A 27,407-nucleotide genomic window follows, 5' to 3' on the forward strand; every position below is an offset into this window, starting at 1 on the left:
TGAATACTGGGCAGGATAAAAAGTTAGCATAACTGGGTGTTATGCTTAGTTTGGCCAGCATTCTTAAAAAGGATTCAGCGACAGCTCAGTCCTGGAAAAGAAAACACAACTACCTAGACAGAGGTACAGGGAAATCTGGTACCAGTTCCTAGAAATGTCTCATCCCTGGGAACACAACATTTTTGCTCAGCATGAAGTGAACAGTAGGGGAGAAACCACATGCACACATAAATGCATTGTTGGTGAATTGTATCAGTAGCAAAATGGAATATAGGCATTTTAGTGGTTGAAATGAAAGCCATCATAGGAGAGCAATGAACAAAGAAAATGAATTTTGAATGATTCTTCCTATTTCAGAATCAGTTACTGCCTCTTTAGATAATTTTAAAATCCTTAGTTTTTATTTGCTATTCAAAAATCCTTGATTGAAGTTGAATATGTATGTAATAAGCAGTTTTGTTCAGCCATCAGGTAACATATAAAGGTTTTTTGGAAACATTGGCATCTGAACAAGAATAATAGCTCACATGTTTACCATAAGAGTGTTGAAAGTACTTTGGAAACCTTATCTCACTTATTACAACCACCTGGTGAAACAGGCTAGTATTCTTCTCTCCAAATTAGCTAACATGATGTGATGGCAGAGGCAAGAGCTTTCTTGGTTGGTCTGATGCTGGAAATATTATAAAAAATGTATAAAGAAGTAGATTATTTATGTTGGAAATGTACATCACGGATAGGAACATATTATTTATGGTGGAAATCATAGAATCATAGAATCGTAGATGTCAGGAAGCAAAAAAAAATATTGGAAACAGATTCATGGTACACTTAGTATTAAAATAGTATTAAAGCCAGAATTTTACTTATTGGGATTGATTGGAGAGGATAGAACACTGAAGCCATATTAAAAACTATTATACCTGATGACAGCTGCCAGATTAGCCTATGCGCAAAAGTTGAAAAGTATGGAAACACCTTCAACAGATTATTGGATTTTGAAGACTTTGGAATGATCTGAAATGGATAAGTTAACAGTGTTATTAAGAGAAAAATCAATAGATACATTTTCAAAAGAACGAAAACTAATGTTACTGGTCTTAACAGAGAAAGGAGCAATGAGGACACAAGCTGGGTATATAATACGTCTTACCATTAAGGTAAATGGAAATACAGTCAGCCCTTTGCATCCACTGATTCTTTATCCACAGATTTAACCATTCACTCCTTGAAAATATGTGTGTGTGTGTGTGTGTACACACACATATACACACATGCTCCAAAAGCAAACTTTGATTTTGCTATTTTATATAAGGGACACCAATTTACTATGCCAATGTATTTAATGGGACTTGAGCATCAACAAATGTTGGTATCCATGGGAGATCTGGCAGATACCAAGGGCCCATTGTGTGTTTTGTCTGCCTTCAAGTTGTTTCCAACTTATGGCAACCTAAGACAAAGCTATCATAGGGTTTCCTTGGCAAGATTTGTTCAGAGTAGGTTTGCCATTGCCTTTCCCTGAGGCCGAGAGAATGTGACTTGCTTAAGGTCACCCAGTGGGTTTCATGGCTCAGCTAGTAATCGAACCCTGGTCTCCAGAGTCATAGTCCAACACTCAAATCACTCTGCCATGCTGGCTCTCTTGCTAAAATTATATATAAGTAAACAGATAAGAAGTGGGAAATTGCTTTTTATAGTTATACGTGTGGTTTATCTTAGACTTGTATTTGTGTTAGTAGGCCCCCCTCCCTTTCCCTTTTTTGTATATGGTGTGAATTGTTGTTTATTGAAAGTTGCTTTTAATATATAAAATATTAATAAAGATGATGGAAGAAGAAAGTCTTCCTTGGTTCTCAGTGCCATTGGCTATGTTGTTTTGTGTTGATGGAAGCTGAAGTGCCAGCTGCATCTGGAAAGCTACAGGTTGCCCACCAATGGTTTAAGAAAACAAGCTGAGTTCAAATCACTATTAAATATCTTGCCTTGGTTCCCTAAAATGTAGTTCGGAAGAGAGTGTACTTTGTATTACCAGTGGGTAGCTGATAGAATTCGCTCACATGCGCACGCTCACACACACACACACAGAGATGAGAGTGTGTAACTAGTTTTGTTACTTTGGAGAAACAGGAAAGTGAATGATTACTTTAAAAAACAACAACCCTGGAATATCCTGGTGGTAATGAACTGCTTTGGAGAGGGGTTTTTACATGCTCAGAACTATAATGATGACTAATTACTTGTTCAAAAGTAACCTTCCAAGCAATGCTCTATTTAGCAATAAAGCATGAGGAACAATGTGGACCCATCTGCAGACACTACTTTTGTGGCTTAATTAGCCTGATGTAGAGAAAGCATGGAAGAAGCAGCCTTGGATTTCTTGTTAAACAAACCTGCAGGAATGTCAGTCAGGATGGCCAGAGAGCAGCTATACAAGGGAATATCTAATTAATATGTCTTATTATAAACCTGTCATTATGCTCCTGAAATGTGCTTCTACTATGCCAGGGACAGACATACTTTATGTTTGCAAGATCAATTTTGATTTCCACTACAACAGATGGGGAAATTGAGGGGGGCACAAAGGCAGACCTGGAATATTGGAATGAGGCAACTCTGCCCAGACTAGGAAGATGTCTGGGCCAGGCCAATTTAGGAATTTCAGAGGAGAAATTTCATCAGATCACAAGAAGGATGGAAAGGATTAGGCATCTTTTCCATCCCTGCTCTGATTCTGTAAGTTGTAGCAAGCCCTCCCCCCACTGATTGCAAAGTTGATGCAATTTGCATTTTACAAAAACTGCATCTTAAATGCAAATATGTGCTGAACATCGTATCTCTCATATCCAACCTCAGCTCTTTCCTGTTAGTAGTATTGCTTGTATACACCCTTCTGATTTCCATCCCACAAGGTCAGAGTGCCCATTCTAAGCCACCACCGCTCCATAGGCCAGGACCACCTAGATTTCTCCACAAGATCTGAAGCAGCCACAGGCCACTCGGTCTTATCCATCTCTTACACAGAGAGACTTATATGGAGGCTAAGAGAGAGACAAAATCCTGAAGAGTCTGGCATATTTTCCAGATTATTACTGTTAACCCAGCCAAAGGAATCCTTCTTCACCACCCTGGTCATTCTGCTCCTGAGCTGGGCTGGTTACTGGTATTTATAACTGACCGCAGCAAGAACATTTGCCTTGTGATGTGATAATTCACTATTTACATGGAGGGAGAACACTGTGTCCTTATCCTTAGCAGGAACTAATTTTCTTTTAAAGGAGCCTAATGCAGGTGGTAAAAGCAGGCTGAGTTTCAACAGGATGGTGCTCTTTCTCAGATTGTTTCTGTAGCAGCAGACTCTATGCCCGGCTCTGACAAATCCAGAGCTCTCCAGATGTGTCATATTGCAGTGGATATTATTTTCAACTAACCAGAGGAAAAATGGGCATTGTAGTTCCAACAAATCCAGTGGGGCCTGGGTTAGGAAGGCTACCCCATTTATTTGTCATCTCTTTGTCCTCCAGAAGTCTGGAGGTGATGATGTGCAGCAAACAGAACTGGTTGTTTGCACAAATGTTGCTTTTTGCTCAGAAAGCAAGAATTTTGTGTGTGTGCAAACAACAAAAAAGAAAAAAAAAAGCTCTGAAAAATGCACCAAAACATCTTATAATCATCAGGGAGAAAACTTTTGAAATTATTCATTCTTGCCTGTGAGAATTAAATTAGTGAAGATTTACATCCCTAATGAAAGTGCACATATGTTTATGTATACACATCATAGCTATATCTCTGTCCCTCTCTCAAATATAATGTGATTCAGCCTATATAGCAGGGAGTCAGCAACGGCCCTTTAGGTGTTGCCAGACTGCCACTCCCATCATCACTAGCTAGCACAGCCACTATTGAGTGCTTTGGGGAGTTTTAGTCCCATGATATCTGGAGGGCCAGTTTTATAGATCCTGGTGAGTGACATTGGGAATTGATGTCTCAAAACATCTGGAGGGCCACAGTTTGGTACAGTCTGTTTTGTAGGGTCTGCTTATACATTGCTTCTGTTTGAGTCTCCTAGCTAGGACTCAAAGGAGCATTACTCTCTTCTTCACAGTTGACACCTTGTCATCTTTCTCCTTCCCTCAGTCTCACGTCTGAATAGCCTGGATGCAGCTGTCCACCGCCTCAATGTACAGTTCTACCACATGGACATGCGAGTCTCACAGTTCTCCCAGGGCTTGGCTGACCTGAAAGGGGGCCTGGCTGAGGCCCACGAGTCTCTTGCAGCCTTGAAGGAAGTCGCCACACGCAACCAGAAAGAACTTGGACGCATTGATGGTGAGAAAGAAGAATAGGATTGCTCTAGATTTTCCTGCAGAAAGGAGGAGAGGGATAGGTAACATAACTCCTGTTTGGAAGGATGGAGATACAGGAGAAAGGCTGTGCTGACTGGCTCCTCCAGCTTCAGCTGCATCTGAGGGGCTACTCAAAGATGACAGTTCTATGGGTGCTGTCAGAAAGAAGGAACAGGAACAGAAAAAGGTGGGAAAGTAGAGTCAGAAGGCTCTGGAAGTTAGGAGTGGAGGGCCTGCTGGACTCTGCAAGTGTCTGATGATGCCAGCCCCTAGTATCAGTCCTGTGAATCATGCTTGTAAAAAATCAGTGTGTGGAAAAGTTATGTTTTGGGACTACAGCTTCCAGAATCCCTCAGGCAACATGGCTGCAGGGATTCAGGGAGTTGGAGTCTAAAAATTGCTCCCCCCATCCCCAGCTTTGCTAAGTAACAACTTTCCTGATCACCCACGATGAATCAAAATTGTCTCCAAGTAACCATCTTGGGAAGTTTCACCAAAATGGAAGACAGTTGTCTTTTTTTCCCTCTTTTTGTTTTTTCAAATGTCTAAAATAGGAGAAGTGATCTTAACCACAGTAGCTACAAATAAGACAAACTGCACCCCACAGTAGTTCATGGACTTCAGTTGCAATGACTTCTGCAGATGCAGACTTTTCAAGATGTCTTTTCAGTTGTTGCCAATGAAAGTGTTTGTTTTTCATAAACACTATTCATGTAAGAAGAACAGAAAAGAAACAGCAGTGCCTATGCAAATTCACTCTTTAGCTATTTATTAGACTGAAAGCTAAAGCAGAAGAGTTGGTTAAGATGGAGTTGCTTGCTCAAAAGCAGGAAAGACAGATGGACAGAGGCTTGGGAAGATAATTTGGATAGAATTCACTTTATTTGCAGATAGAGGAAATTGATACAACAGGGTATAAGGTTCTGTGAGGTTGGTGAGAGAAGCTGTTCAGCATTCATTCTCAGGATTCAAAATTTAAATTGAGGAACAGATGACCTTGAATTTAGGGCATCAAATTGTCTATAATGCTTTTGAGATCTGCTCCAACAGAAATGGGGAACATGTGGCCCTCCATATGTTGCTTGGCTGAAACCCCCAGCAGCCTAGTAACCAGCACAACCCACAGTGAGAGATTATAGAGGTTGCAATTGATTGACATTGTGGGACCACACATCCCCCTTCCTGCCTTAGAAGCATCCTGTTTCTTAGATACACGTTAGGTCTACTGTCTGAGGGGTTGTACAGTCCAGCATCAAAGGCCAGCATGGGGATGGAATGGGGGGATGGAGTCCACACAAAACACACCCTGACTCCACCCCCATGCCAGTGTGATGCTGGGCAGCTCACCACATGGCAGGCAGCAACATGGCGCTCCTCAGGTGCTGCGTTCTAATGATACAGCGCCAAAGGAATGCAGAAAAGTCATGGCATCAGCAGCTATGGCACCCTTTCCACAGTGTAGAACCACTTTTTGCAGCTTCTTTTTGTGCTGTGAAAAGGCCAGATTGGGGCCGTGGCATGAGGTTGCCACAGCCCTGATCTGGCAAAGAAAGAGGCGGTTGCAAGCTGACTCTTAAAGACAGTTTGTACAGCCCTGACATCGTCCCTATATTGTATCTAGCTATGACTGGTGCAGTCATGGTTCTGGTGAAACAAAATTAAAGAAAGCCCTATGGGGCTGAAGTCTTCCCTGCTCTTCCCTAGGGCAGAGGTAAGTAACTTGCAGCTTCTCGCCCCATTTCCAAATCTGCTTTTTGGAGCTTTTGCAGCTCAGATCCGGGTGACTGCGGGTCCAACGATGCGAATTCATGTTATAACGTGAATGTGTTATCAGACGAGATTCCTTTCTATGGGCGCTCCTTCTGCAGTGATTCCAAAGTGACCCCTCATTTTGGTGAAATCAGAAAAAAGTGAATTCACAGAATTCTCTTTCAAGGTCACTTTGATTTCACTTCAAATTGGTCTGGTGTGGAAGATCACTCTGACATCGCCCCCTTTGGCCCCCTGCGTCCTGCTCCTTCATCCCCTGACTGCTCCTTCAGCCTGGTCCTGGCTCCAGTGACCCCCTGCAACCTTTCCCATCATCCCCTGACTGCTCCTTGAAGGATGACAGCTAAGAAGGGGGAAGGGAAGGAGGACAGCATTCACAGCCCTACTGAGCATGCGCAAGGGTCCCAGTTCGAATAGTTGAATCCGCATGGTATACACCGGTGTGGTAATACAATTTGCACTCACTCCACTTTGCGTGAATCCGCATCATGTGACTTGCCTTGGATTCGATTCCCCCCCGATTCGGAAGGTCAACGGAAGGGCAACCAGGTGTGATAAAACATTCACGTTATAAAGTGAATTCACATAGCTGAACCAGGAGTCACCTCAGATCTGAGCTGCAAAAAGCCCCGTGTGATAAACTTCTATATTGTGGAATGACTGGCAGAAGTGCCTCTTAGAAGGGCTCTGAAAAGGCATCACTTCTTTTTTTCCATTTGAAAGGAAGGAGTTAAAAGGGCTTCTGTGGGCACAGGGACAAAGCAGATGTGGCCTGGCAGATATGTGTTCTCTTTAATCTAAAAATATAAACATAACAAATCTTTCAAGCAGCTGGAGGAGTATGATGTTTTCATTCTGAGGCAATAGTTCTGGTACAGTGTTCCCATTCTTAACCCTTTCTCTGCATGCCCATTTTCCTGGTCTAAACCCACAGAGCTTGAAGAAATTACTTTTTGAGGAACTAACATTCCCAAAATCCGCCTGCCAGCATGGGAGTTGTGGTCCAATCCCTCCCAACCACAAGTCAAGTTTCTAAATTCTGAATTCTTCTATTGGTTCTGTTAACCTCAGCCGGGGTGAAGGCTGACTCATCATAACATTAAAAAAAAGGTTCTGCTGGTCTAACAGAAGCTTGTGTGTGTGTGTGTGTGTGTGTGTGCCATATTTATATATTTGTATGGATGATGGGTTTTGTAGTCCAGTGCATCTAGTGGGTGCCTGAATGGGGAAATCTGGCTAGGCTGGGAAAATGGCAGTGGAAGAAATCCATGCTGGCTACTATAAATATATATCACGAACATCAATTCCATCTCCCTCATCGCATCTGTTTTTGCTTCTCAGCTTGCAAAGGAAGAAGCTGTTAAGGAAATGGGAGGTCATGCTGAGAGCTCAATTGAGCACCTCAGGTTCCTGGAAAGCTGCAGAATCCTTCCTTTAGGGAAAGCTCGGAGCTGTGAGCCTTTATGCCAGAGAAGCGGTGATGGAGGGGTCATTTCGGAAGGACTTCAGATTTCATACAGTGTTCAGGGCAGAAGGAACTAAAAGATCAAGGGATATTTGAAGTCATAACCTGAGCTTGTGTTGCAGTAAGAGAATGGAGGTGAAGAGGTTTTGCAGCCAGAGAAATGTGGGAAGTTGACTCATAGAGGTCTGTCTAGCTCAGTATTGCTGACACGAACTGCTAATAGGTCTTCCAGAGTCCAGGTAGGATTATTTTTCCAGCCTGAAAACAATGGGAAGTGAACCTACTCTGCCAAGTAATTGCCATGAGCAATAACATCACACCCCAGCTTAGCACCATCCAGGCACTGGGGACGATGGCTTCCAAATAATCCCTACTCAGCATAGCCCATGGTGCTTGGGAATGTTTGGAACTGTAGTCCAGCACATCTAGAGGGCATAGGTTGAGGACCATTCAGGTAGACAACTGTGCAGCAGGCAGGAGCCAATTTTTGCAGCCTGTATTAGAGAAGAGCACGTCTGGAAGGGGTATCATGTTGGCCTTATTCTTGGGTATTTGGCTGAAAGCAATTGTGTTGTGATTGGAATGGACTTTTGCATTTGTGGTGCCATTTTGGATCATTTTAAGGTGAAAAATCACCCTAATGTTGATGTGAACATTTGATTGAAAGTTGTTGTTTTTTTTTAAGAATTTGGGGCTGCACAAACAGAGGCTCATGCAGTCCAGTTTTTTGAGGTACAGACTTTGTGGGCCTCCAGCAATTGGAGGAACTACAACTTTCATCAGTCTCAGCCAGTATAGCCAACAGTGAGGCTTGATGGGAGCTGTAGTTCAGTAACATTGACAGGGTTGCATGTTCCCAATCTTTTGTCTTAGTTAAAGTGTGTCACTTATTCAGTAGCTACTGTACTCTCTGATCACAAAAATAAATTCTATTGAGCATGGAACTTGGAAAAGTTATTTCTGGATGACAAGTCCCAGAATCTTATCAGCCAGCATCGCCAGTGGCCACTTGTACTTCACAAAGTAGCCTGTTGTCTCTGCAAAGCCTCAGGCACGTGGGTGGCTACAATTAACCAAATGTATCATAAACTTCATCCTCATCATCTCTATGCCTTCCCAGGTTGCTTGCGGGGCCGGCGCACTCAGGCCAAATGCTTCCTGATCTTCAAGCACTTTGAGGTCTACGACGCGGCTCAAAAACTATGTGAGGTCAGAGGAGGTCACCTGGCAATGCCCGCTGATGCCACTGAGCTAGCTGTCCTCCGCCGATACCTTCACGATGCCTTCCAGCCCTACAACTGGCCAGCCTGGGTGGGCATCCACGATCGGCGTTCTGAAGGCCTGTGGCTCTTTGAGAATGGACAACGTGTCTCGGTCTTTGACTGGTACCGTGACCACTTGGTGACCCAGCCCAATGGTGGCACCCGTGAGAACTGTGTCTCCCTTAGTTCAGATGACGGGAAATGGTGGGACAATGACTGCGAGCGGCGCATGTATTACATCTGTGAATATCGCCTCTAGGGAGGGAAGAAGCTGCTCTTTGTCATGCTCAGTCCCTCGGGTGCATCATCGAATGCACACTCTGCCATTACCAGTTCAGTGATCAGTAGCCCATGCATGCAATGACAGGTTACAACCTCTGGAAGGCAGTAGCTTTGCCCATCTTTCGCATGCATGTAAGTGTGTCCATTTCCTCTTCCTCCACACAACATTCTGTCCTAGTGGAGAGGAACATGTGGCCCTCCTGATGTTATTGGACTCCATTTCCCACCTGCCCAATATTATATGGCCAGTGATGGGCAAAGATTGTGGGAGTTGCAGTCCAGCTAAACCTGGAAGGCTGTACATTCCCTTTGGTGCGCTATCAAAAGACACCTCTACACAATATTATATATACATGCAGCTGCTATTGGCCCTGTATTATTGTCTTAAGGACTTTATCATACAGGGAAAATCGGGGCTTTAAACAGTGATTATCCCATGTCAATCATGCGTGCAATCACGATAAGTTTTTCACACGACATTGTGGTTAAAGAGCTTTTATCCCAGGAATAAACAGGCAATAAACAGCAACAAATCAATCACGGGTAAATCCCGTGAAAGCTTTGTTGTTGTTCATTGCCTGTTTATTCCTGGGATAATGGCTCTTTAATCGCAATGTGTGTGAAAATCTTAATCATGATTGAGTGATTTTCATGGGATAATCACTATATACAGCCCTGATTTTCCCCATGTGATAAAGTCCTTAGTTCACGGATAAAGGATCTGTGGGTCTCCAGATGCTGGGGGCCTTCAGCTCCAGACTTAGCCAGTCTAGCCAATAGTGAGGCATGATGGGAGTTGTATTTCAGTCTATCTGGAAGGTTATTCATTACCCCATCCCTGTCTTCTCCATCCTCCTTATTTAGTAACTCTTCTGGCCATAAGGTTAAACTGTATTTAGCAGACTATGGAAAAGTTGTTTTTGAAATACAAGTCCCAGAAACTTCCAATCAGTATGGCCATTGGTTATCCTGGTAGATTCTGGGACTTGTAGTCCATCAAAGTGGCTTTTCAAGCTCTGATCAAAACCTCTTCCAGCAAGAAGATACTGCATCTTCACTGCAGCAGGTAAAGAATGATGATGATCATAGTAGTCACATGGTTTAATAGGATCTATTGGGGACCAAATTGCCCAAAGAAATTTAGTGTGTTTCAAAGCTCCAAAACCCTTTGTTTTCTGAAGGTGTGAGGACCCTACAGACAATTTCATATTGGGTTGTAGGAAGAGGCCCAGGTCCATGTAGGGGAATATTTTGCCATGGAGAAAACACAATCACCCTTTCCAAAACAAGGGCAAAACTGGACTCGCATGCCTCCGTTTTTCAGTAACTAGCATTGAATAGGGCTGGGATTAAGCAGACTGGAGCTGTGATGTGGTGGGATAGTTTTAATCCATGTTCCCACCTGCTAATCATAATGAAAGCTTTTCACTAATGGGGACAGCAAGCAGGCCCCCCATTCTGGCCAGGACTGTGCATGTATCAAAGGGTCAAAACCTTCCCCCACATGCCATAGTTCTGGTCTTCTTTCCCTGATCCCCATAGCTGTTTGTTAAAGAAAAACAGATTTGCAATCCCAAACCAATTGACACAAACATCTAGTTTAGCCCTAAGTAAGATTTTTGAATGGGCATGATGTGGGAAACCTGGCATTGAGTATATCATACACCTTAAAGCAGCCATGTGGTGTCTTAGAATTGCACTTGAGTGTGTGCAGGTGCTTAATTCTTAACACTAAACTGCTTCCGCTGAAGTCAGAGCATGGAAAAGTCACTTTTGGACAACAAATCCCAAAATACCTTAGGAGATATCTGGGAGTCATAGTCCAAAAAGTGATTTTTCAAAGCTTTGACTTAAAACAACAATTAGTCATGCTGAAGAAAAATTTAAGTGCATCACAGTTGTTTTGGAGTAAGCAGAAACATTTATGAGAGCGCAGCATAGATCTCTCACATCACTTCTTTCACATGAAGAAAAGCATATGATTTAATTATAGGATGCTTTTTATTTTAGGCTCCCCCTCCCAAAATCCTACCATGAGAAAAAATGATGGACATCTCCCCTCCCTACCAAAAGTACATGGCTTTAAAAAAAAAACACCTCTCCCTCCTTGCTTATATAAATAAACATGCAGGTATTTAGAGCAACAAATGTTGTACATTCTTCCAAATGATTATCCTCTTATTATTCCTTCAGGAGCAAGGCTGACTGAGTGCAATATAAGGATGGAAAACCTGTGCCTTTCTAGATGTTTTTAGACTGCAGCTCCCATCATCCCTCACAATTGGCCATACTTGCTACGACAGTCTTTACAGTCCAATAGTAGGTGTGAGATTGTTGCTTGGCCACTCCACTTTAGGATTTCTAGCTACAGTGCAAACCCTCTTGTGTTGCTGGCCAGCACAGAGCAGGTTGGTCTTCCTTCTCACATTGCCAAATAAAGTTAAGCAAGAACCTTGACGTGTAATTTATCATGTCTGTGGACTTTTCTCACCTGGATCCAAAGCGCATGGATTGTGAGAAGCACCCTGTAAGATCAAAGCAGGGAAGCATGAAAATGATGAGGGGTAACTAAGTTTGGACCACATCTAGGGACTCAGCGGGCAATACAGATAGGGCAATATAGTGGTGTATACTACTACACACCCCTATATACTACACTGCAGTATAGAGTCAACATAGTGTAGTGGTGTGAGCATTGGATTACAACTCTGGAGTTTACAATTCCTGCTATGCCATATATACCCACTGGGTGATCTTGGGCAAGTCACATGCTCTCGGCCTCAGGGAAGGCAATGACAAACCTCCTCTGAACAAATCTTGCTAAGCAAACCCCATGATAGGATTGCCTTAGGGTGAGATACGTCGGAAAAGACTCAAGGCACACAATACACACAGACGGAGTATAGTGGCATTCCTGACTCATGAGCACACCTGTTTCTCAGTTATGCTGTGTGGTTTCCTCAGGCAGGACTTGGCTTTTCAGACTGGTTGAATCCAATTTATTTTTTACTCAAGGTCTATCACTCTCAGCCAGGCGCAAAAGGTCCACATTTTGAATTACAGACCCTACAGGTTTGTTTTCAATACTAAAAATGAACTGTGAACTCACAATCCTTTTACACAAGTTCTCTCCAGGCTAAGCCAAGCCCATTTCCACTGCCTCCTTTAGGTAGGAAAAGGCATTTTATTGCTGCCATTGTTAAACAACTGAGAGTCAGAAACCCTTGTTGACCTACTGCATACTCCAAAACAGATCTACAGAGTAGATCTATTCTCCCTCCCAGGCCTGTCCTAAGGTATTAATCTTGTTATTTACTGGTGGATAAATCCTTACACAGCTGCCCCAGTACCCTGCCATCCCCCATATAATTAAAAGCAGAAGCATGTTTCTAAAACAAAGCATCTTTTATTTATTTGTTGAAGCACTGGTTTTGGGTTGTTTTTTTTTAAACCAAAACAAATCCCAAACAAAACCTGCTCCAGCTTGGAATGATGGGGTCAAAGATTCCTGGGAAACACCCCCCCCCAAGATGTAGATGATAATATTGGGAACAGCTCTGTTCCTTCGTCTTTTGCTTGATAGGTTTTAATTTTTCAGTGGCATGCAAAAAGAGGGTGGAAAAAGGAAGGGAAACTCTGGGGAAAGGAATACAGAGAACAAGCAGTAAAGAAATGGCTAATACTTTCTTTGGCTTACTGTCACTTTACTGCCCCAGAAGGTTGGAATAAGGATAGCCTGAGATTCCCAACAGGAGCAATGGTTCCTGATGTCACAGTTTCTTTCATCTGAATGGTTTCTTGGATGCTTTTTGGGCAGGGTAGGGGAAGAGAAAAGAAGAAAGATATTCACAGCATTGATAGGGAGAAGCTGTGGGGAAGGGGCTGCTATTTTCTCCCACACCAGCCCCTACTCCAAAAGGAAAAGAAAGGTATGATCTCTGTGTCTTCTGCCTAAATCCCTTCCCAAAAGGTACTTGCAATGTTGAACAATCAGTACCCTTCTTCTTAACCAAAGATAACACTTATCTATGATAATTTTTTAGGAGGGGGGGGATGAGGGATATTAATATCTACCATGACTGTCCCCCATCTCTCCAATCTGTAATGCATTGACTAATTATAATCCAGATCACTTTGAATATTCCATGCTGTTTTTTCCTCCCTTGTAGATGAGCTAGCTCTGCCTTCAGTGGTTCTCCCGCCCCTCTTTTGCTGCTGCTTCAATTCCTATATAGTTTTCTGTCTGTCTCCAGGCTCCCACCCTTCCCATGTAGTCAGAGCTCCACCTATCCACTCACACACATGGAATATTCCAGCCATAGAATATTCCTCCATGCCCTCCCCAACCTGGTCCATGGACCATTCCTGTCCTCAAATGCTCTCTTCTTCCTTCCCTTTCAAGAACCATTCCTGTCCTTTGCAATGTACCAACACTTTTAAACTGGAGAAGCAAAGGATGACTGTAACACACACACTCTATGCATATAATAACCCTCTCTTTCATACCCATACCCATCCTCCTGCACACATGGAATATTCCTGCACTTCAAGCCACCCACCCCATTCACAAGCTCCTTAGCCTCCCCCTCTGTGTGGAAAATGGACCATTCCTCTTTTCCAAAATGACTACTAACTGATGAAGCATCATCTTTTCTGTCCAGGCTATTTTGGCTTAAGGAAATGGCTCTTATCCTCACCCCTTGGAGGGTGAGACTCTACCCAAAACACAGAGCACACCTCTCCCTCAGAGTCAATAATTTGAAAAGTTACATTTTTGCACGATAATTCCCAGAATCTGCTGATCATGCTGGCTGCAGGACTTCTTCTTGTAGTTCCCCCCCCCCACTCCCCTAAGCTCTGTATATTTGTCAGAAGGTACATTCTCTTCTTGTGTGTGCGTTAGGGTGGGGGAAGTGGCTAAGATTCCCTTGGCAGATGCCCAAAGGCCTTGCACACCTGACCCATTCTCTTTGGCAAGTCCTAATACAGCATGGCTCGGTTGCCATGGAGGAAGACCAACATGTCCACATGTTCCGGTGTCAGGGCTCGTCGCTTTGAACAGATGGTGTCACCAGCATTGCTGAAGAGCCAGCCAGCAGGGACTGAGGTGGCAGGAACACCAAGCAGCTTGCGGGCTGCCTGAGCCAGTACTGGGTACTGCGTGTGGTGCATTTTCCACCACTGCAAAGGTTCCTGGCCAAGGGCAGAGGCCTTGCTGGTTTGGAAGCTGGCTGTCTCTTGTTCTGCCTGCTGATGCGCAGAACTGACGCCCGAGGCACTGTGCACGCTGCACAGGTCTCCCAGTAGGAACTCAATGCCGGTATCTTGTTTTGGCAGCTTTGCAGGAGGGGAGGAAGAGGTTGTATCGGGCAGGGCAGAGGTCAAAGCTGAGGATGTCTCAGCCAAGCGTGATGCTTCTGTCTTGAGCAAGTGCAGGGTTTCCACCCTGTCAACATGGCTCAGGAAGTCAAGGCCACGGAAGCGGGGATCCAAAGCACAGACGAGGTTGAGGGCCTGGTTGACATCTGAATTAGAGAACTGTTGGTTCAGCTCCTTCTGGGCTGCTGCTTTGGCATCCAGGGCCAGGGTTGAATCCCACTCGCTGGATACCAGGTGCTTGTAAAGGAGGCTGGTTAGCACAGGCTTGACAAGGGACAGGCTGGAGAAAGGCTCTTTGGTAAACGTTGAGGTAGCAACTGACATTGGTTTGAGGACTTTGACTGTATCCTGAAGGGCAGCCCAGTCCTGGGGATGCAAAGTCGCCTCCTCATCTGGGCCAAGTCCCGCCAGAGTCTCACTGTGCTCCAGCAGGCCCTGCAGAACTGCATAGACACTGTGCCATTTGCCCCCATCCTGCAGGAAGCGGCTGAGGTGAGCTTGAAGGAGTGGTTCCTGGGTCCTCAGTTTTTCAGATCGCCCTGCCCCAGCCAGCACCCAGGAGGCCAAGCGGTGGAGCCGTTCCAAGGCCCTTTGTACTGCTGGCTGGCTCAGCACAGCTTCCATTGCTGCTCGCAGGGCCTGACCGATGCAAGGCACAGCTGTCCAGCCAAGTGCTGCTGCAGCTTTCTGGGTGTCAGCTCCTCTGAGGCCCCCCACTGTGTATGAGGTGCTGTCACGCAGCCCCCACTCCTTGCTTGCCTCAGCCAGGGCTTCAGCCAGGCTTTCAGCACTGGGCTCCTCAGGGATGGGGCGGCTGGAGAGGACACATGTGCGAGGTTCAAAGCAGTTGTCCACATAGTGCACTGTGAGCGTGAGGTAGGTGAGGCTGCTACTGTGGCACCATACGTCCAAGCTGAGGGAACACTGGGGTAGGGCCCGCACCAGCTCCCAGACTTTCCCCTTCACATGAGTGTACATGTCCTTCAGCACAGTATGCGCCAAGGAGGCAGCATCCGGGGGTTTGTAGCTGGGATCCAGGACTCCTAGCATCTGTCCAAACCCTTCTCCTTCTACCACCTCCACGGGCATGAGGTCCAACACAATGAATCCAGCCACTGCCTGTGTGGTCCTTCCAGGTGCAGGAGGACGGGAAGGTCCAAACTCACCCATCCCCATCCCCCCTCTGTCAAGGGTAGTGGTCTGAGTCCCCACCAGCTGGTTATATTCACAACGGTGCTTGTAAATGAGGTGCTGGCGCAAGTTGGTGGTGTTGCCGCTGTAACTCAGCCGGACCCCACACAGCTTGCAGATGATCTTGCTCTTGTCCAGGATGCGGCCATAAGCATCCCCCTGGAAGCCAAAAAAAGTCCAGTAGCGGCTTTGGGCTCTTCCCAACCCCACAAGGTTCTGTGTCCCTTCCAGCAGGGGGAAAGTGCTTCCTTCTGGTGGTGGAAGGCCTGGCTTGTGGAGGGGCAGGAGTGCTGAGGCAGTGGCATCCCCACACAAGTACTGGGTCCGTGAGGAAGGAGCATGAGGAGCAGGGGGTGAGGATGGGGTCTTCAGAAGGAGGTCATGGAAAAGTTTCATCAGCAACTCCTTCTCACCAAACTCATATTTAAAGTGCTCACCTGGGAGGAGAGATGGTAACACATACATGAGAAGCCTCATAAATATCGGCTGTGCAGGCTCATACTGATGGAAGCTGTAAGTCAAAACAACCAAAGGTCCCTCTAAAGCAGAGACTACTATGCCAGACAGTCTGTTCTCCTATGAGACAATTCCTTACATATCAATTTGCAGCTGGCTGAGCTGATCTTGCTTCCATTCCAAAGTTCACTCTTGTTTTTTGTTACTGATGCAATAGGGATCTATAAACTAGTGGTCTCCCACAGAGGCTTGTTTGCCTATTAACAGGTGGTTTTGGAGCTAAGAAATGGCCAAGCCAAGCCAGGCCGGCTTAACATTTCTATTCATATTGTGAAGAAAGAAACTCATGCACAATCCCTTCAAAGATGTAATGTTTCATGCAGAGCTCGGAAACCTTACTTTTTTAGACAACCTTCAGAGCAACCCAGCTATCAGGGCCACTAGCAATGTTGGTGGGGTATGTTTGTGTATGCCTGGAAAAGTAACTTGGAAAAGTTATTTTTGGGGGGGGGCAGAGCTCTCAGACACAACGCATATCAAGCTCTGGTTTTATGGCTGCTGTTAGCACTTGGGAGACAAACAGTGCAAAATAAGAGTTTCAGTTTGTTTTTAACAGTACATGGAATGTATTGCAAAACAGATCCTATGACATATCCCTTGACCTAAATACAGAGTTATGATACTTCTCCCCCTGCTGTTGTCCATAGCTGGGTTGGAGAGGGGCAACACAATAACACAGCATATGTTGTGCATGCTGATATTTCCCAGCTTTAATTCCTGGCATTTTTGGTAAAAAGTAGTAGCGATGGGAAAAGCCCACATCTAAGATGCTGGAGAGCAGCTGCCAACTGTGGGTTGGTTCAAAGCTCTTGCCCCTCTTCAGCCTTGAAATCTGTTGGGTAACATTGGACTAATAATCAGCCTGATCCACCTCACAAGATTGCTATAAGGACAAAGCGAGGAGGAGTAATTTTATCTGTCATCAGCTCACTGGAAGACATGTGGATTACAGATTTAACTAATTATCTAAACAATAAATAAGTACTCTGACCTGGTATAAGATGGATTTCTGTGATCCTGTTGAAAACCTGAAGGACTGATGGGAGTGGAGGAAGGCAAGAAGGCTTGATAGCATATATAAAACAACCTTTCCCTCCCCTTCTGCCTACCCAAATGTAATCCCAGGGTGCGGGCATACTCCTCTCCTATCCACACAAGCAGCTCTGTGTCAACAGGTATGGTTTGGCAGACCCTGTAGTAGATGTAGCCTCGGTACTGGAAAACAGTCAGGTTCTGCTCATCTTCGGTGGAGGCACATGCCACGTATCTACAAGGAGAAAAGTAAATCAGGGGTTTGGGCCATGCACCATGTTTTACTTGTAGTTAATGTATCAAGTGGTATAACAACTGTGTACAACTCAGGGAAATGATGAGTTCTCAGTCCTCATGCAGCTGTGAAGTTCTTCTCAATTGGGCAAGGATGAACAAAGTGTGACCTGCAGGCCTCATGCAGTCCCCAGGGTAGTTTTTGAGGCCTCCAGGGGTCAAATTATTTTGCTTTAAAATGCCTTATAGAGGGTGTGTCATATCTTTTTGCCATGCCTTTTTTTCCATAGCATTTTTTAAAATTCCAAAAAAATTGGCTAAAAACATAGCAAAAATACTCTCCAAAGGCATTTTGTGGCAATTTATATTTTGTGAAGTGGATGCAGTGTGTGTGTGTGTGGGGGGGGGGGGGGAGGCTGTGACTCTCCAAGGACTCCTAGGGGGTTAATACAGAGCTGTGGCCTCCCACACTTGCCCATCCTGCTGTAGGGCTTTATTTTAAACCTAAAGATATCTCTGGGAGAATCAAAGTGACATTTGAAACAATAAGTTCAAATAGTGTACAGTAGCCCTCAGTATCCACAGGCAATCTGTTCTGGACACACACACACACACACCAAAATCCGTGGATGCTCAAGTTCTGTTGTTCCCAATGGTGGCATGTGCATGAGGACGTGCTGCCACTAGGGACAATGGGACTTTAATGGCGCACAGGCATATGGCCACAACACCATTAGGGATAGCCCCTGTTGTTCCCAGTGGTGACATGTGCACACGGCCACGCTGCCATTAGGAATAACGGGACTTCAGGTGAAGTTCTGTTATGCCTAATGGTGTCATGGCTGTCTGCACGTGCTGCTTTTGGGGACAATGGGGTCTGTACTTAATGGTGGCACGGCCACGTGCATGCGCTGCCATTGGGGACAACGCGGGCTTCCTGTCAGCTGATACTCAAATCGAGAGCTGTCTATACATTCTCTTGCTGCTTTAGTCAGGTGTCTTTTTGACAAAATACTCACCTCATCCAGCTGGATCTGGAATCATCAGATGCATCAATAAAGAAATAGGAGTCATTTTTTCGCACCTGAAGAGAATGAAACAATCAGAAAAGAGAAAAACCTCACAGTTCCTCCTACCAACAACTTCTATCCAGAGCTTGGAAAAGCTCAAAGAAGCAACTTTTCCATGCTCTGTTTCCACCCTCCTCTAAGATGTTTTTGAACACCATGGCCACTCCCAAGAGATGGAACTGAGCTAGGGTAGAGGTGAGGCAAAGCCATTGGGTTGAAAACACCTTGTGTCTATGTTACCAGCTGGGTACTGGAAGGATATGTTTGGCTTATCTTTGTATGTAATCCCCCTCCTTCTACTCCTCAAAGTAGTTTTCCAGATGACTGTAGGCAGCCAGAGCAAACAAAGACAGAGCTGGTAAAGAAGCGCCATCTACAGTGCATTTGGAAAACTCTGTATCCCTTAATGCAGGAGAGGAGAAATGTTCGGCTTGCAGCAAGACATAGTTTTTTTCCTTCACTGGAGCCCACACAGTCCACCATTGAGAGTAAGCTGGAAGACGGATTCAAGGGCAGGGCACAAACAGAAATTGTGGCTCATGAGGTGAAGCCAATTACTGCACTCCAGGAATGGTTCACTGGGATGACTAACCTGTATAGATTGCCAGGTGTCCCTTGTTATAAGGGATGTCCATTATCTGAATGCCAGGAAGGGCTGGCATATATCCCTTATTACAAAGGATGTCTCCTATTTGAGGACTGGTAATTTTTTCCTTTCATATAGACTAACAAGAACTCAAAAATCATGCATTTGGAGGCTTAGGTCCTTTGTAAAGACAGAAATGTGTGCATCATGTTATTTCAGAATGTGAACAATACAGTATGTTAATTTTACTGAGAAACACATGGCTAAGACTCACTTTGCACTGCAGAAATAATGCAGTTTGAAACCACTTTAACTGCCATGGCTCAGTGCTATGGAATTTTACACTGAGCTAGGCAAAGCTAGTGCAGAGGGCTTTTTTCTATCTTCTGTACTCAAGTAAGCCACTGATCATGACTATATTGAGATGCTAGCCTTAAAGTGAAAAGTCTCATGTGAAAATCCTTGCCCAGCCACAAAGATTATTGGATGACCTATTGGAATTGGAATCTAACAATATCTGGAGGACCACACTTTTTCACCCTTGCGCTAAGATTTTATTGTTTTTAAAGCAATGGACTAACGTGACAGATCGATGATATATGGGCAGCTCATTTGTCAACGTGACAGACTGATGGTATATGGGCAGCTCATTTGTCAATGCCCTACTTCAACTTCCTTTATTTCCAGCCAGTAGGCAGGTGATGATGAAAGCCATAGTATAACACATCTTGAAGACCATCAGGCTGGAGAAAGGAGCAATCCTCCCAGTGCGCAGACATATATTTCTTTATACATTTATATGCCAAGCTTCTTCATGGGCACTCTTATGAACAACCAACTTGTGTTCTTGATCATCACTTTGTTGCAAAAAGAAACTGATATATAAATTTATTTATTACATGTTAATCTGAAGGGGCATTTTTTTATACATGCACCACCTATGGATCCCCTTGGCAATGAACTTTTTTTTAATTTTCATCTGCATGGAAGGGGAACCCCAGCACACAGCAAGTCCCACAACTCATGAGGGTACTGGCATTCTCAATCTGTTGTTTGGTTCATCTCCTTCAAACAAGTATGACAAACTACCTATCATTTTACAGCATACATCTCCAACCCTGCAGCCTTACGATGAATTTGATTTAAAACCCTATAATGTACATACATGCCTTCAAGTTGCCTGTCGAGTTATGACGGTCCCATGAATTTCATAAGAATTTCTTGGGCAAGTTATTCTTAGGCAAAGTGGTTTTGCTAATTCCTTTCTCTGAAATATAGCCTAGCACCTGGTATTCGCTGAAAGTTTCTCACACAAGTAACATTCTATGCGAGTTGTAATCTAATCTATTTTGGAAGGCCTCAGTATCAGAAAGGACATTTTAAAGTATGGAAAATAGTGCATGCACTAAAGTTGTAATATAGGTACGTGAAACATGTGGCTATCAATTTTTGTTGGACTGTATCATCATTGGCAATTCCGGCTAAGACTGAAAGGAGTTTCAGTCCAACACCATTTGGAAGACTACATGATTCCCACTTCTGCATGTGGTTCCTTAAATGTGTGAACTGGATCTCTCGGCAAACTTTTTGCACAACTCTATTTGTATCATGGCTGAATCTCCAGGATGCACAGCACCCAGTGTTCTATGGTGCTAAGTGTGCCACTTTTCCCTGCTGCACATACAACTGCACCAAAGATACTTAAACTTGGCATATAATTGGGTTTTCTGCTCACAGAACTTTGAATATGAAGATTCTCTTATTACTTAGCTACAGCCTTGAAAAAAAAAATACATTTTTGGACTACAGCTCTCAGAATCCGCCAGCCAGCATGGGCATGTTGCCTGGGGGGACAGTTCTGAGACTGGTAGCCCAACAAAGGAACATTTTAAAATACCGTGATATCTGTGTTGAGAGTTGTATGTGTCAACTGGGCCTCTGGACAAAAATTGGATGCTGTAGGAAAATTAGATGCTATGGACAGCTTTTATTGTGAACAGTAGACACATTAAAAGAGCCTTGTACGAACTGGTACCTTTTAGGTGGGATGGACTACAATACCCCCTGCAAGCATAGCGAGGGGAGTTGTAGATTGGCTTTAAAGTGCCTTATCTCTGATGGGATAAAGGCATATTTAATTTTCCAAAACAGGTGTTATTGCATTCATCTGTGACTGAGCGAAAGCAACCTGTATACAGCCCGGATCCCATTTTTGAAACGTCTCAGAATAAGCCTGGCTAGCATCCAGGTTGTATATGGGTTGCATTTTCCCAGCCACAGGTGAATGCGATAAAACCTGTTTTGAAAACTGAACACACCTTTATCCCATCGGGGTAAGGTGCTTTAAAGTCAATGCACTAATTTCCATAGACAAAGTCTGGAACCCTGTTGGTGCACTATTATTTATTTATTTATGGTATTTATACTCCACCCTTCAGCCCTAAAGGCTATCAGAGCGGCTTACAATTATTATTTTTAGCAACTGCGTTTTTTGCAGTGCAGTGATGGTGAGGTAAGGCAGACAAAATCTGCTGGCTCTAAGCAGCTAACTTACAAGGCCTTTCTTAACAGTCTTTTCACCCATGGTCTTTTCCCTCCTGTTGTCACTTCCTACTCTGGCATAGCTATACTTCTGGAATGCACCGAGAAGATACTGGCCCAAGACACTTGGAGGCCACCAGAAGCTACCATGAGGAGTTATACATTGCCAGAGAGTAGCATGTCTTACCGCCCAGGAATAACGGGTGCAGTTGCCATGTTCCCGGACCACTTCACCTTCATAGGGCCCAAAGATGCAGCCACGAGGCAAGGCTGGAAGAGTGCTCCAGACACCAAAGCCTCCTTGAGGGCGCTCCTTGACCACAAGTCCCTCAGGCAGAGAGAGCAGTGCTCGTGATGGAGTGCTTTCTGGAACAGTGGAGTCAGCCACAAAAGTAGGGGGTCCATGTTGTGGGCAGGAATCCCGGAAATAAAAGCGGCAATCTTCACAGACTGAGGAGGGGGGAATGAGAAATGGTTATAGACCTGATCCGGCTGCAACCTCACAGATCAGCCAACACTTCCTCAGGGCTGTTGTGAGGACCAAGCTGTGAGAGGTATTTTATATATCTGTGCTAACCAAAATGATGGTTAGTAGCCAGTCCACAGGCATTTCTTAGCAAATGGAATGGCTACATCTAGGGAAAGGAGACTTTTGATAATTGAGATGAGACAGAAGTAATATTGTACTGTTACTCACAGAGCAACTCATCTTCCAAATGGGTACAGGCATCCTCAGCTACTTGCATGGTGGAGGACTGGGGAGCCTGCAAAGCAATAGACAGGAATTATTTGAGACAAGAGTAGATTCCCCATTTCCCTTTCCACTTTGTATCTTCACAAGTTGAAAAAAAAAAACTTTTTTGGACTGCAGATCCCACAATCTTTGAGGGGATTCTAGATTCTGTAGTCAATAAGTAACATTGCCCAGCTCTATGTAGCTTTCCAGAAAAAAATGGCACAATATGGTACCAGGAGTTCTCCTTCCTCTCACATCTTTAACAAATCAGCCTCTCCCATTTAAAGAAAAAGAGCTTCACCCACCTCATATGATATCTTCACCCAACTACAGTACAGTACTCTGAAGCAAAGAGTCTCCTGCTGGATCAAAGAGGATATTCATGTCAAACTCTGACCTTCCTCTTTCCACTCATTTTTAACTACAATTCCCTTATCTTCTCCAACTAGTTACAGTTTTCCTCCTCCCCTCCACATTCCTCCTTCTGACAAGATCTGGTCCAAGAGTTTGCAACCTGGGATACAGGACAAGATGGAATACTCTCCTCTAGTCAATAATGACGAGGGCAGCTATGAAAGAACTGGAAAAGATCCTAAAATGTAAAGATATATAATTGAGCACTAAAGTTAGAATTGTACAAACCATTGTATTCCCTATTACCATGTATAGATGCGAGAGCTGGACAGTTAAGAAAGGAGATAGGAAGAAAATCAATTCATTTGAAATGTGGTGCTGGAGAAGAGTGCTGAGGATACCGTAGACAGCGAAGAAGTCAAACAAGTGGGCACAAGAACAGATCAAGCTGCTGCATCAATAAAAGTATAGTGTCTAGATCAAGGGAAGTAATAGTGCCACTCTATTCTGCTCTGGTCAGGTCCACCTGGAGTATTGTGTCCAGTTCTGGGCACCACAATTTAAAAAGGATGTGGAGAAACTGGAGCGTGTCCAAAGGAGGGTGACTAAAATGGTGAAAGGTCTGGAAACCATGTCCTATGAGGAACGCCTTAGGGAGCTGGGGATGTTTAGCCTGGAGAAAAGAAAGTTAAGAGGTGATATGATAGCACTGTTTAAATACTTGAAGGGATGTCATATTGAGGAGGGAGCAAGCTTGTTTTCTGCTGCTCCAGAGAACAGGACCCGGAACAATGGATGCAAGCTGCAGGAAAAGAGATTCCACCTCAACATTAGGAGGAACTTCCTGAGAGTAAGGGCTGTTTGACAGTGGAACAAACTCCCTTGGAGTGTAGTGGAGTCTCCTTCCTTAGAGGACTTTAAACAGAGGCTGGATGGCCATCTGTTGAGGATACTTTGATTGAGAGTTCCTGCATGGCACGGGGTTGGACTGGATGGCCCTTGCGGTCTCTTCCAACTCTACGATTCTATGATTCTACCTAAGAAAACCCCTCTCTAGGAATCTCCAAGTCCTCCAGTCCAACTCTACGGTCAACCTCTGGCAGAGCTGCACTGGTGGACCTAGACTTTCCTAGAGAGAACATGTTAATCAAAAGCGGCAAAGAATCAAATCTGCAAAAGTCAAACCTGCAAATGTGGAAGCGATTATTTCAAACCGTGGATGCTTGAATCTGCAGATAAAGACTCTGTGGATACAGAGGGCCGACTAATAATAAAATATCAACTCTTCCATCCTAATCTGCTATCCTTAGCCTCACATCCAAGGGAGACCCATTTTGGAGATGCCAGGACAAGGCAGGAGTCCCACTGGGACCACAACAAATTACAATTCCCAGAATTCCACAGCATTGAGCCATGGCACTTAAACCGGATGATTTCTCCAGTGTGACAGACTTGTGTCTTTCAGCTCTTGATATCCCACATCTGAGACCCCCCCCCACTTCCAGGGTGACCAGGGGTCCTCCTTTTCCCAGACCTGTCCTACATTTCAGCCTCCTGGCCGGGAGGAATTCCAAAAGGTCCTCCGTTTGTAGCACAGCTAAGGAGCCCATTGAGTAACACGACACATTAGGCAATGGCAGGGTAACCTGACATCCTCCTTTTGCCAGACCTGTCCTACATTTCACCTTTCTGTCCAGCAAGAATTCCAAAACGCCCTCCATTTGGAGCAGGGCTAAGAAGCCCATTGAGTAACATGAGCAGCAGATTTGGCAGAATATACAAGAAGGAGATAATTGACACTGGAAGGCTGGTAAGTGGCAAGGGAGGCATATGGCAGGGTGACCCAGAGGTCCTCCATTTCCTGGACATGTCCTACATTTCAACTACCTGCCCAGGAGGAATTCCAAAATGTCCTGCTTTTGATCTAAGAAACCCATCGAATAACACGACATGTTAAGCAAGGGCAGGATGACCCAGAGGTCCTCCTTTTTCCCTGGACCCGTCCTCCATTCCACCCTTCTGTCTAGGAGGAATTCCCCCCCAAAAAGTACTCCCTTTGGAGCATGACTAAGGCGCCATCGAACTGAATGTTAGGCAACAGGGTGTCCGGGCGTCCTCCTTTCCCCGGGCACGTCCTACATCTTTTATAAAATGTCCTCCATTTGGAGAACCACTGAGAAGGATGGGTTTAATATTTCTAGGAGTATTTTTATAGCTTTTCCTCTGGTCATGTCCTCCATTACCCGGGAAGGTCCTACATTTGGCAGTGAGGACGCCTTGTCACCCTGCCCAGGGCCCCTTTTTCTCCCTCCCCCCCAAAAAAAATCCCCCAAAGCAGACGAAAGGAAAATCGATAAATCGAGAGACCCTCCCCCTCTCCCTCCTTCTGTTATAGATTATTGATAATCTATAACAATGCTGCAGCTGAAAATAAACACGTTTTCCTTTCCAGCCGAGCTCCTTGGGTCTTCCTGCTGATTTCTGTTTAAAATTCTGAGCTTAAGATAATCAATAATTGATAATCGATAATCAATAACACTTCTCTCATGCGCCCTGCTTGGGCGGAGCTGGATCGATGCCGCTGCGGCAGCTCCTCCAAGGCGAGCGGAGGGACCTCGATGGACGAAGGAGGGAAGAAAGGGAAGAAGGAGCGAGGAGCAGCAGCTCACTGGACGAAAGCAGCCGCCACCAGCGCCACCCGACCCTCTCTCAGCCGCGTCTCAGGTCCATCTGAGCGACTGAGCCTGCAGCCACCTTCCCCTGACAGCTTCTCCAGACGCCCCGCCAATCACGAGCCGCCTCCTCAACGTTCCATCCAATCAGAACCTCGCCGGGCTGTGAACTTCAGCCAATCAGGTGTCGGCTGTTCCCCCCCACCTCTCCCAAACTGTAGAAAGGCGGGACTTTCCCCCCTCCCTCCAGCGGTAGCCAATGAGGAAGCGAGAGTGAGAGACTGGCGTCTGGTTGTTGGGAGTGGGAACCCATATCCAGCGTTCTCAATCTGGCTCAGTGGGAGGGGCGGGCTCATAGAGGAATGGACCAATAGGAAGGGAGAATCGGGAAAGCTGTGAGAAGGGGCGCCGTTAATTGGCTGAGGGGGAGTGCTCACCTCCCTGAGTGACACTCTGAAGGCAAAATGACACAACTGCTCCCCTGAACAACAATAATTTATTATATTAATTTATTATAATATAACTTACAATTATATAATATTATATAGTTATATGTTATACAATAATAATAATAATAATAATAATAATAATAATAATAATAATAATATATTATATAATACACTCATCCCTCCATATTTGTGGTTTTGATATTTGCAGATTTTATTAATATGTCCTCTCTAGGAATATCTAGGTCCTCCAGCACAACTCTATGGTCAAATTTAACCAAATGTTGCACTGAAAGAGATTCCTAGAGAGAATACTCTACTAGGCCTTTGTAGCTCCTCCAGGGCAGTTCTATGGTCAGTGTCTGTCAGACGTTGACCACAGAGTTGCACTGGAGGACCTAGAGAGGCGTCCTCTCAGGTAAAAACATGGTGCTTTTGTTATTTGCGGTTTCCCCACATTCACGGGGGGTCTTTCATAGACTTGAGCCTTTTTCCTCAGATGCATGTGGTGGATTCAAGAGTCTAGGAAAGCTTATGCTACTGACTTCTGTCTTTCAGTTAGTCTCAAAGGTGCTGCAAAATCCCTTTGCACACTGATTTTCCAGACTAAGATGGCTTTGGATTTTAAGAGTAAATGGTTTTCATTTTCATTTGTGGCTATAGCAATGAGGCCAGAATTTATTTATGTTTTTGCTGAATTAGGTAGAGGGTCAGCTGGAGAAATAATATGGGCAAATTATACTGTATATGATAACAAGGAAATCAAAATAGTTAAAGAATTCCTGTACCTTGGATCGAATATTGTTCAGAACAGAGGTCTAGTTTTCCTGAGTCATCTTCAGGTAGAAAAGACAAAGGAGCAAATCCTCCAGTCTTGTAAGGCAAGAAAGTGCAAATCTCCATTTCAGCCAGGAGATCGGCAGAGTCCTACAATTTTCATGGCTTCATTGATCTCTTGCTGCAACTTGCAAAGACTGCTCTGTTTACGACCAATAAAGCTTTTACTAGTCCTTGAATATACGTATTATAATGCTTTTACTATTTATTATTTATTATATTGCTTTCAGTGTTGTCTCTGGAAAATGTAAAATGTGACCTACTTTAGACTTTAACTCTTTTACACACCAGTCCAATGCGCCGCGCTTAGGATTCCATGGATCATTGTGCATTTTATTAGCAGTTGCCATCTTCACTGGGTTTACAGATAAAATGGAGTGTGTATACCCTTACTGGCTGAGATGCACTTAAAAATAAAGCAACATTACTGAGAATTCACTTATTGTATCCATAACTGCATATATGGATATATAAACAGTTCTGACAATCAGTTTTTTTTAAAAAAAAATAGAAAGTAGGATCGTTTAAAATATCAATAAAATCACTTTAAAAGGAGGCAATAAATATAAAATGATTTTATTTAGAGACCGATATACTGAGAGAACAGGGGCTTTCTTTGAGAGGTGCAAGATAAGACTCTGACATGCCCATCGATACCATGGCAGCACAGGCACCTTCCTGCGTTGAG

The 27,407-nt window shown here is 44.5% G+C and overlaps 3 protein-coding genes across 5 annotated transcripts in view; 2 read left to right on the forward strand and 1 right to left on the reverse strand.

Annotated features, from left to right (window-relative positions):
* CLEC11A (C-type lectin domain containing 11A) overlaps positions 1-9,617 on the forward strand; it is a 21,818-nt gene extending 12,201 nt beyond the window's left edge. The window contains exons 3-4 of the mRNA XM_042473352.1: positions 4,138-4,329; positions 8,702-9,617. Coding sequence (XP_042329286.1) covers positions 4,138-4,329; positions 8,702-9,102 — 593 coding nt within the window. The 3' untranslated portion in view covers positions 9,103-9,617. The remainder of the gene's footprint in view (positions 1-4,137; positions 4,330-8,701) is intronic.
* LOC121933510 (RNA binding protein fox-1 homolog 1-like) overlaps positions 1-27,407 on the forward strand; it is a 576,905-nt gene that overhangs the window by 182,358 nt on the left and 367,140 nt on the right. The window lies entirely within an intron of this gene.
* On the reverse strand, positions 12,512-25,524 carry LOC121933501 (E3 SUMO-protein ligase ZBED1-like). 3 transcript variants are annotated; one of them, XM_042473348.1, is made up of 7 exons: positions 25,434-25,524; positions 22,716-22,772; positions 22,372-22,438; positions 21,862-22,124; positions 18,497-18,561; positions 17,321-17,478; positions 12,512-16,132 (listed from the first exon to the last, which is right to left on the reverse strand). In XM_042473348.1, exons 3-7 carry the CDS (start codon positions 22,418-22,420, stop codon positions 14,106-14,108), a joined length of 2,562 nt encoding a protein of 853 aa, XP_042329282.1. In that variant the 5' UTR covers positions 22,421-22,438; positions 22,716-22,772; positions 25,434-25,524; the 3' UTR covers positions 12,512-14,105. The 3 variants fall into 3 exon arrangements, with proteins under 3 accessions (XP_042329282.1, XP_042329280.1, XP_042329281.1); XM_042473346.1 differs by lacking the exon at positions 25,434-25,524 and having other exon boundaries at positions 22,716-23,319; XM_042473347.1 differs by lacking the exon at positions 25,434-25,524 and having other exon boundaries at positions 22,372-23,319.

This window comes from Sceloporus undulatus, chromosome 6 (assembly GCF_019175285.1).
Source record: "Sceloporus undulatus isolate JIND9_A2432 ecotype Alabama chromosome 6, SceUnd_v1.1, whole genome shotgun sequence".
NCBI classification, from domain to species: Eukaryota; Metazoa; Chordata; class Lepidosauria; order Squamata; family Phrynosomatidae; genus Sceloporus; species Sceloporus undulatus.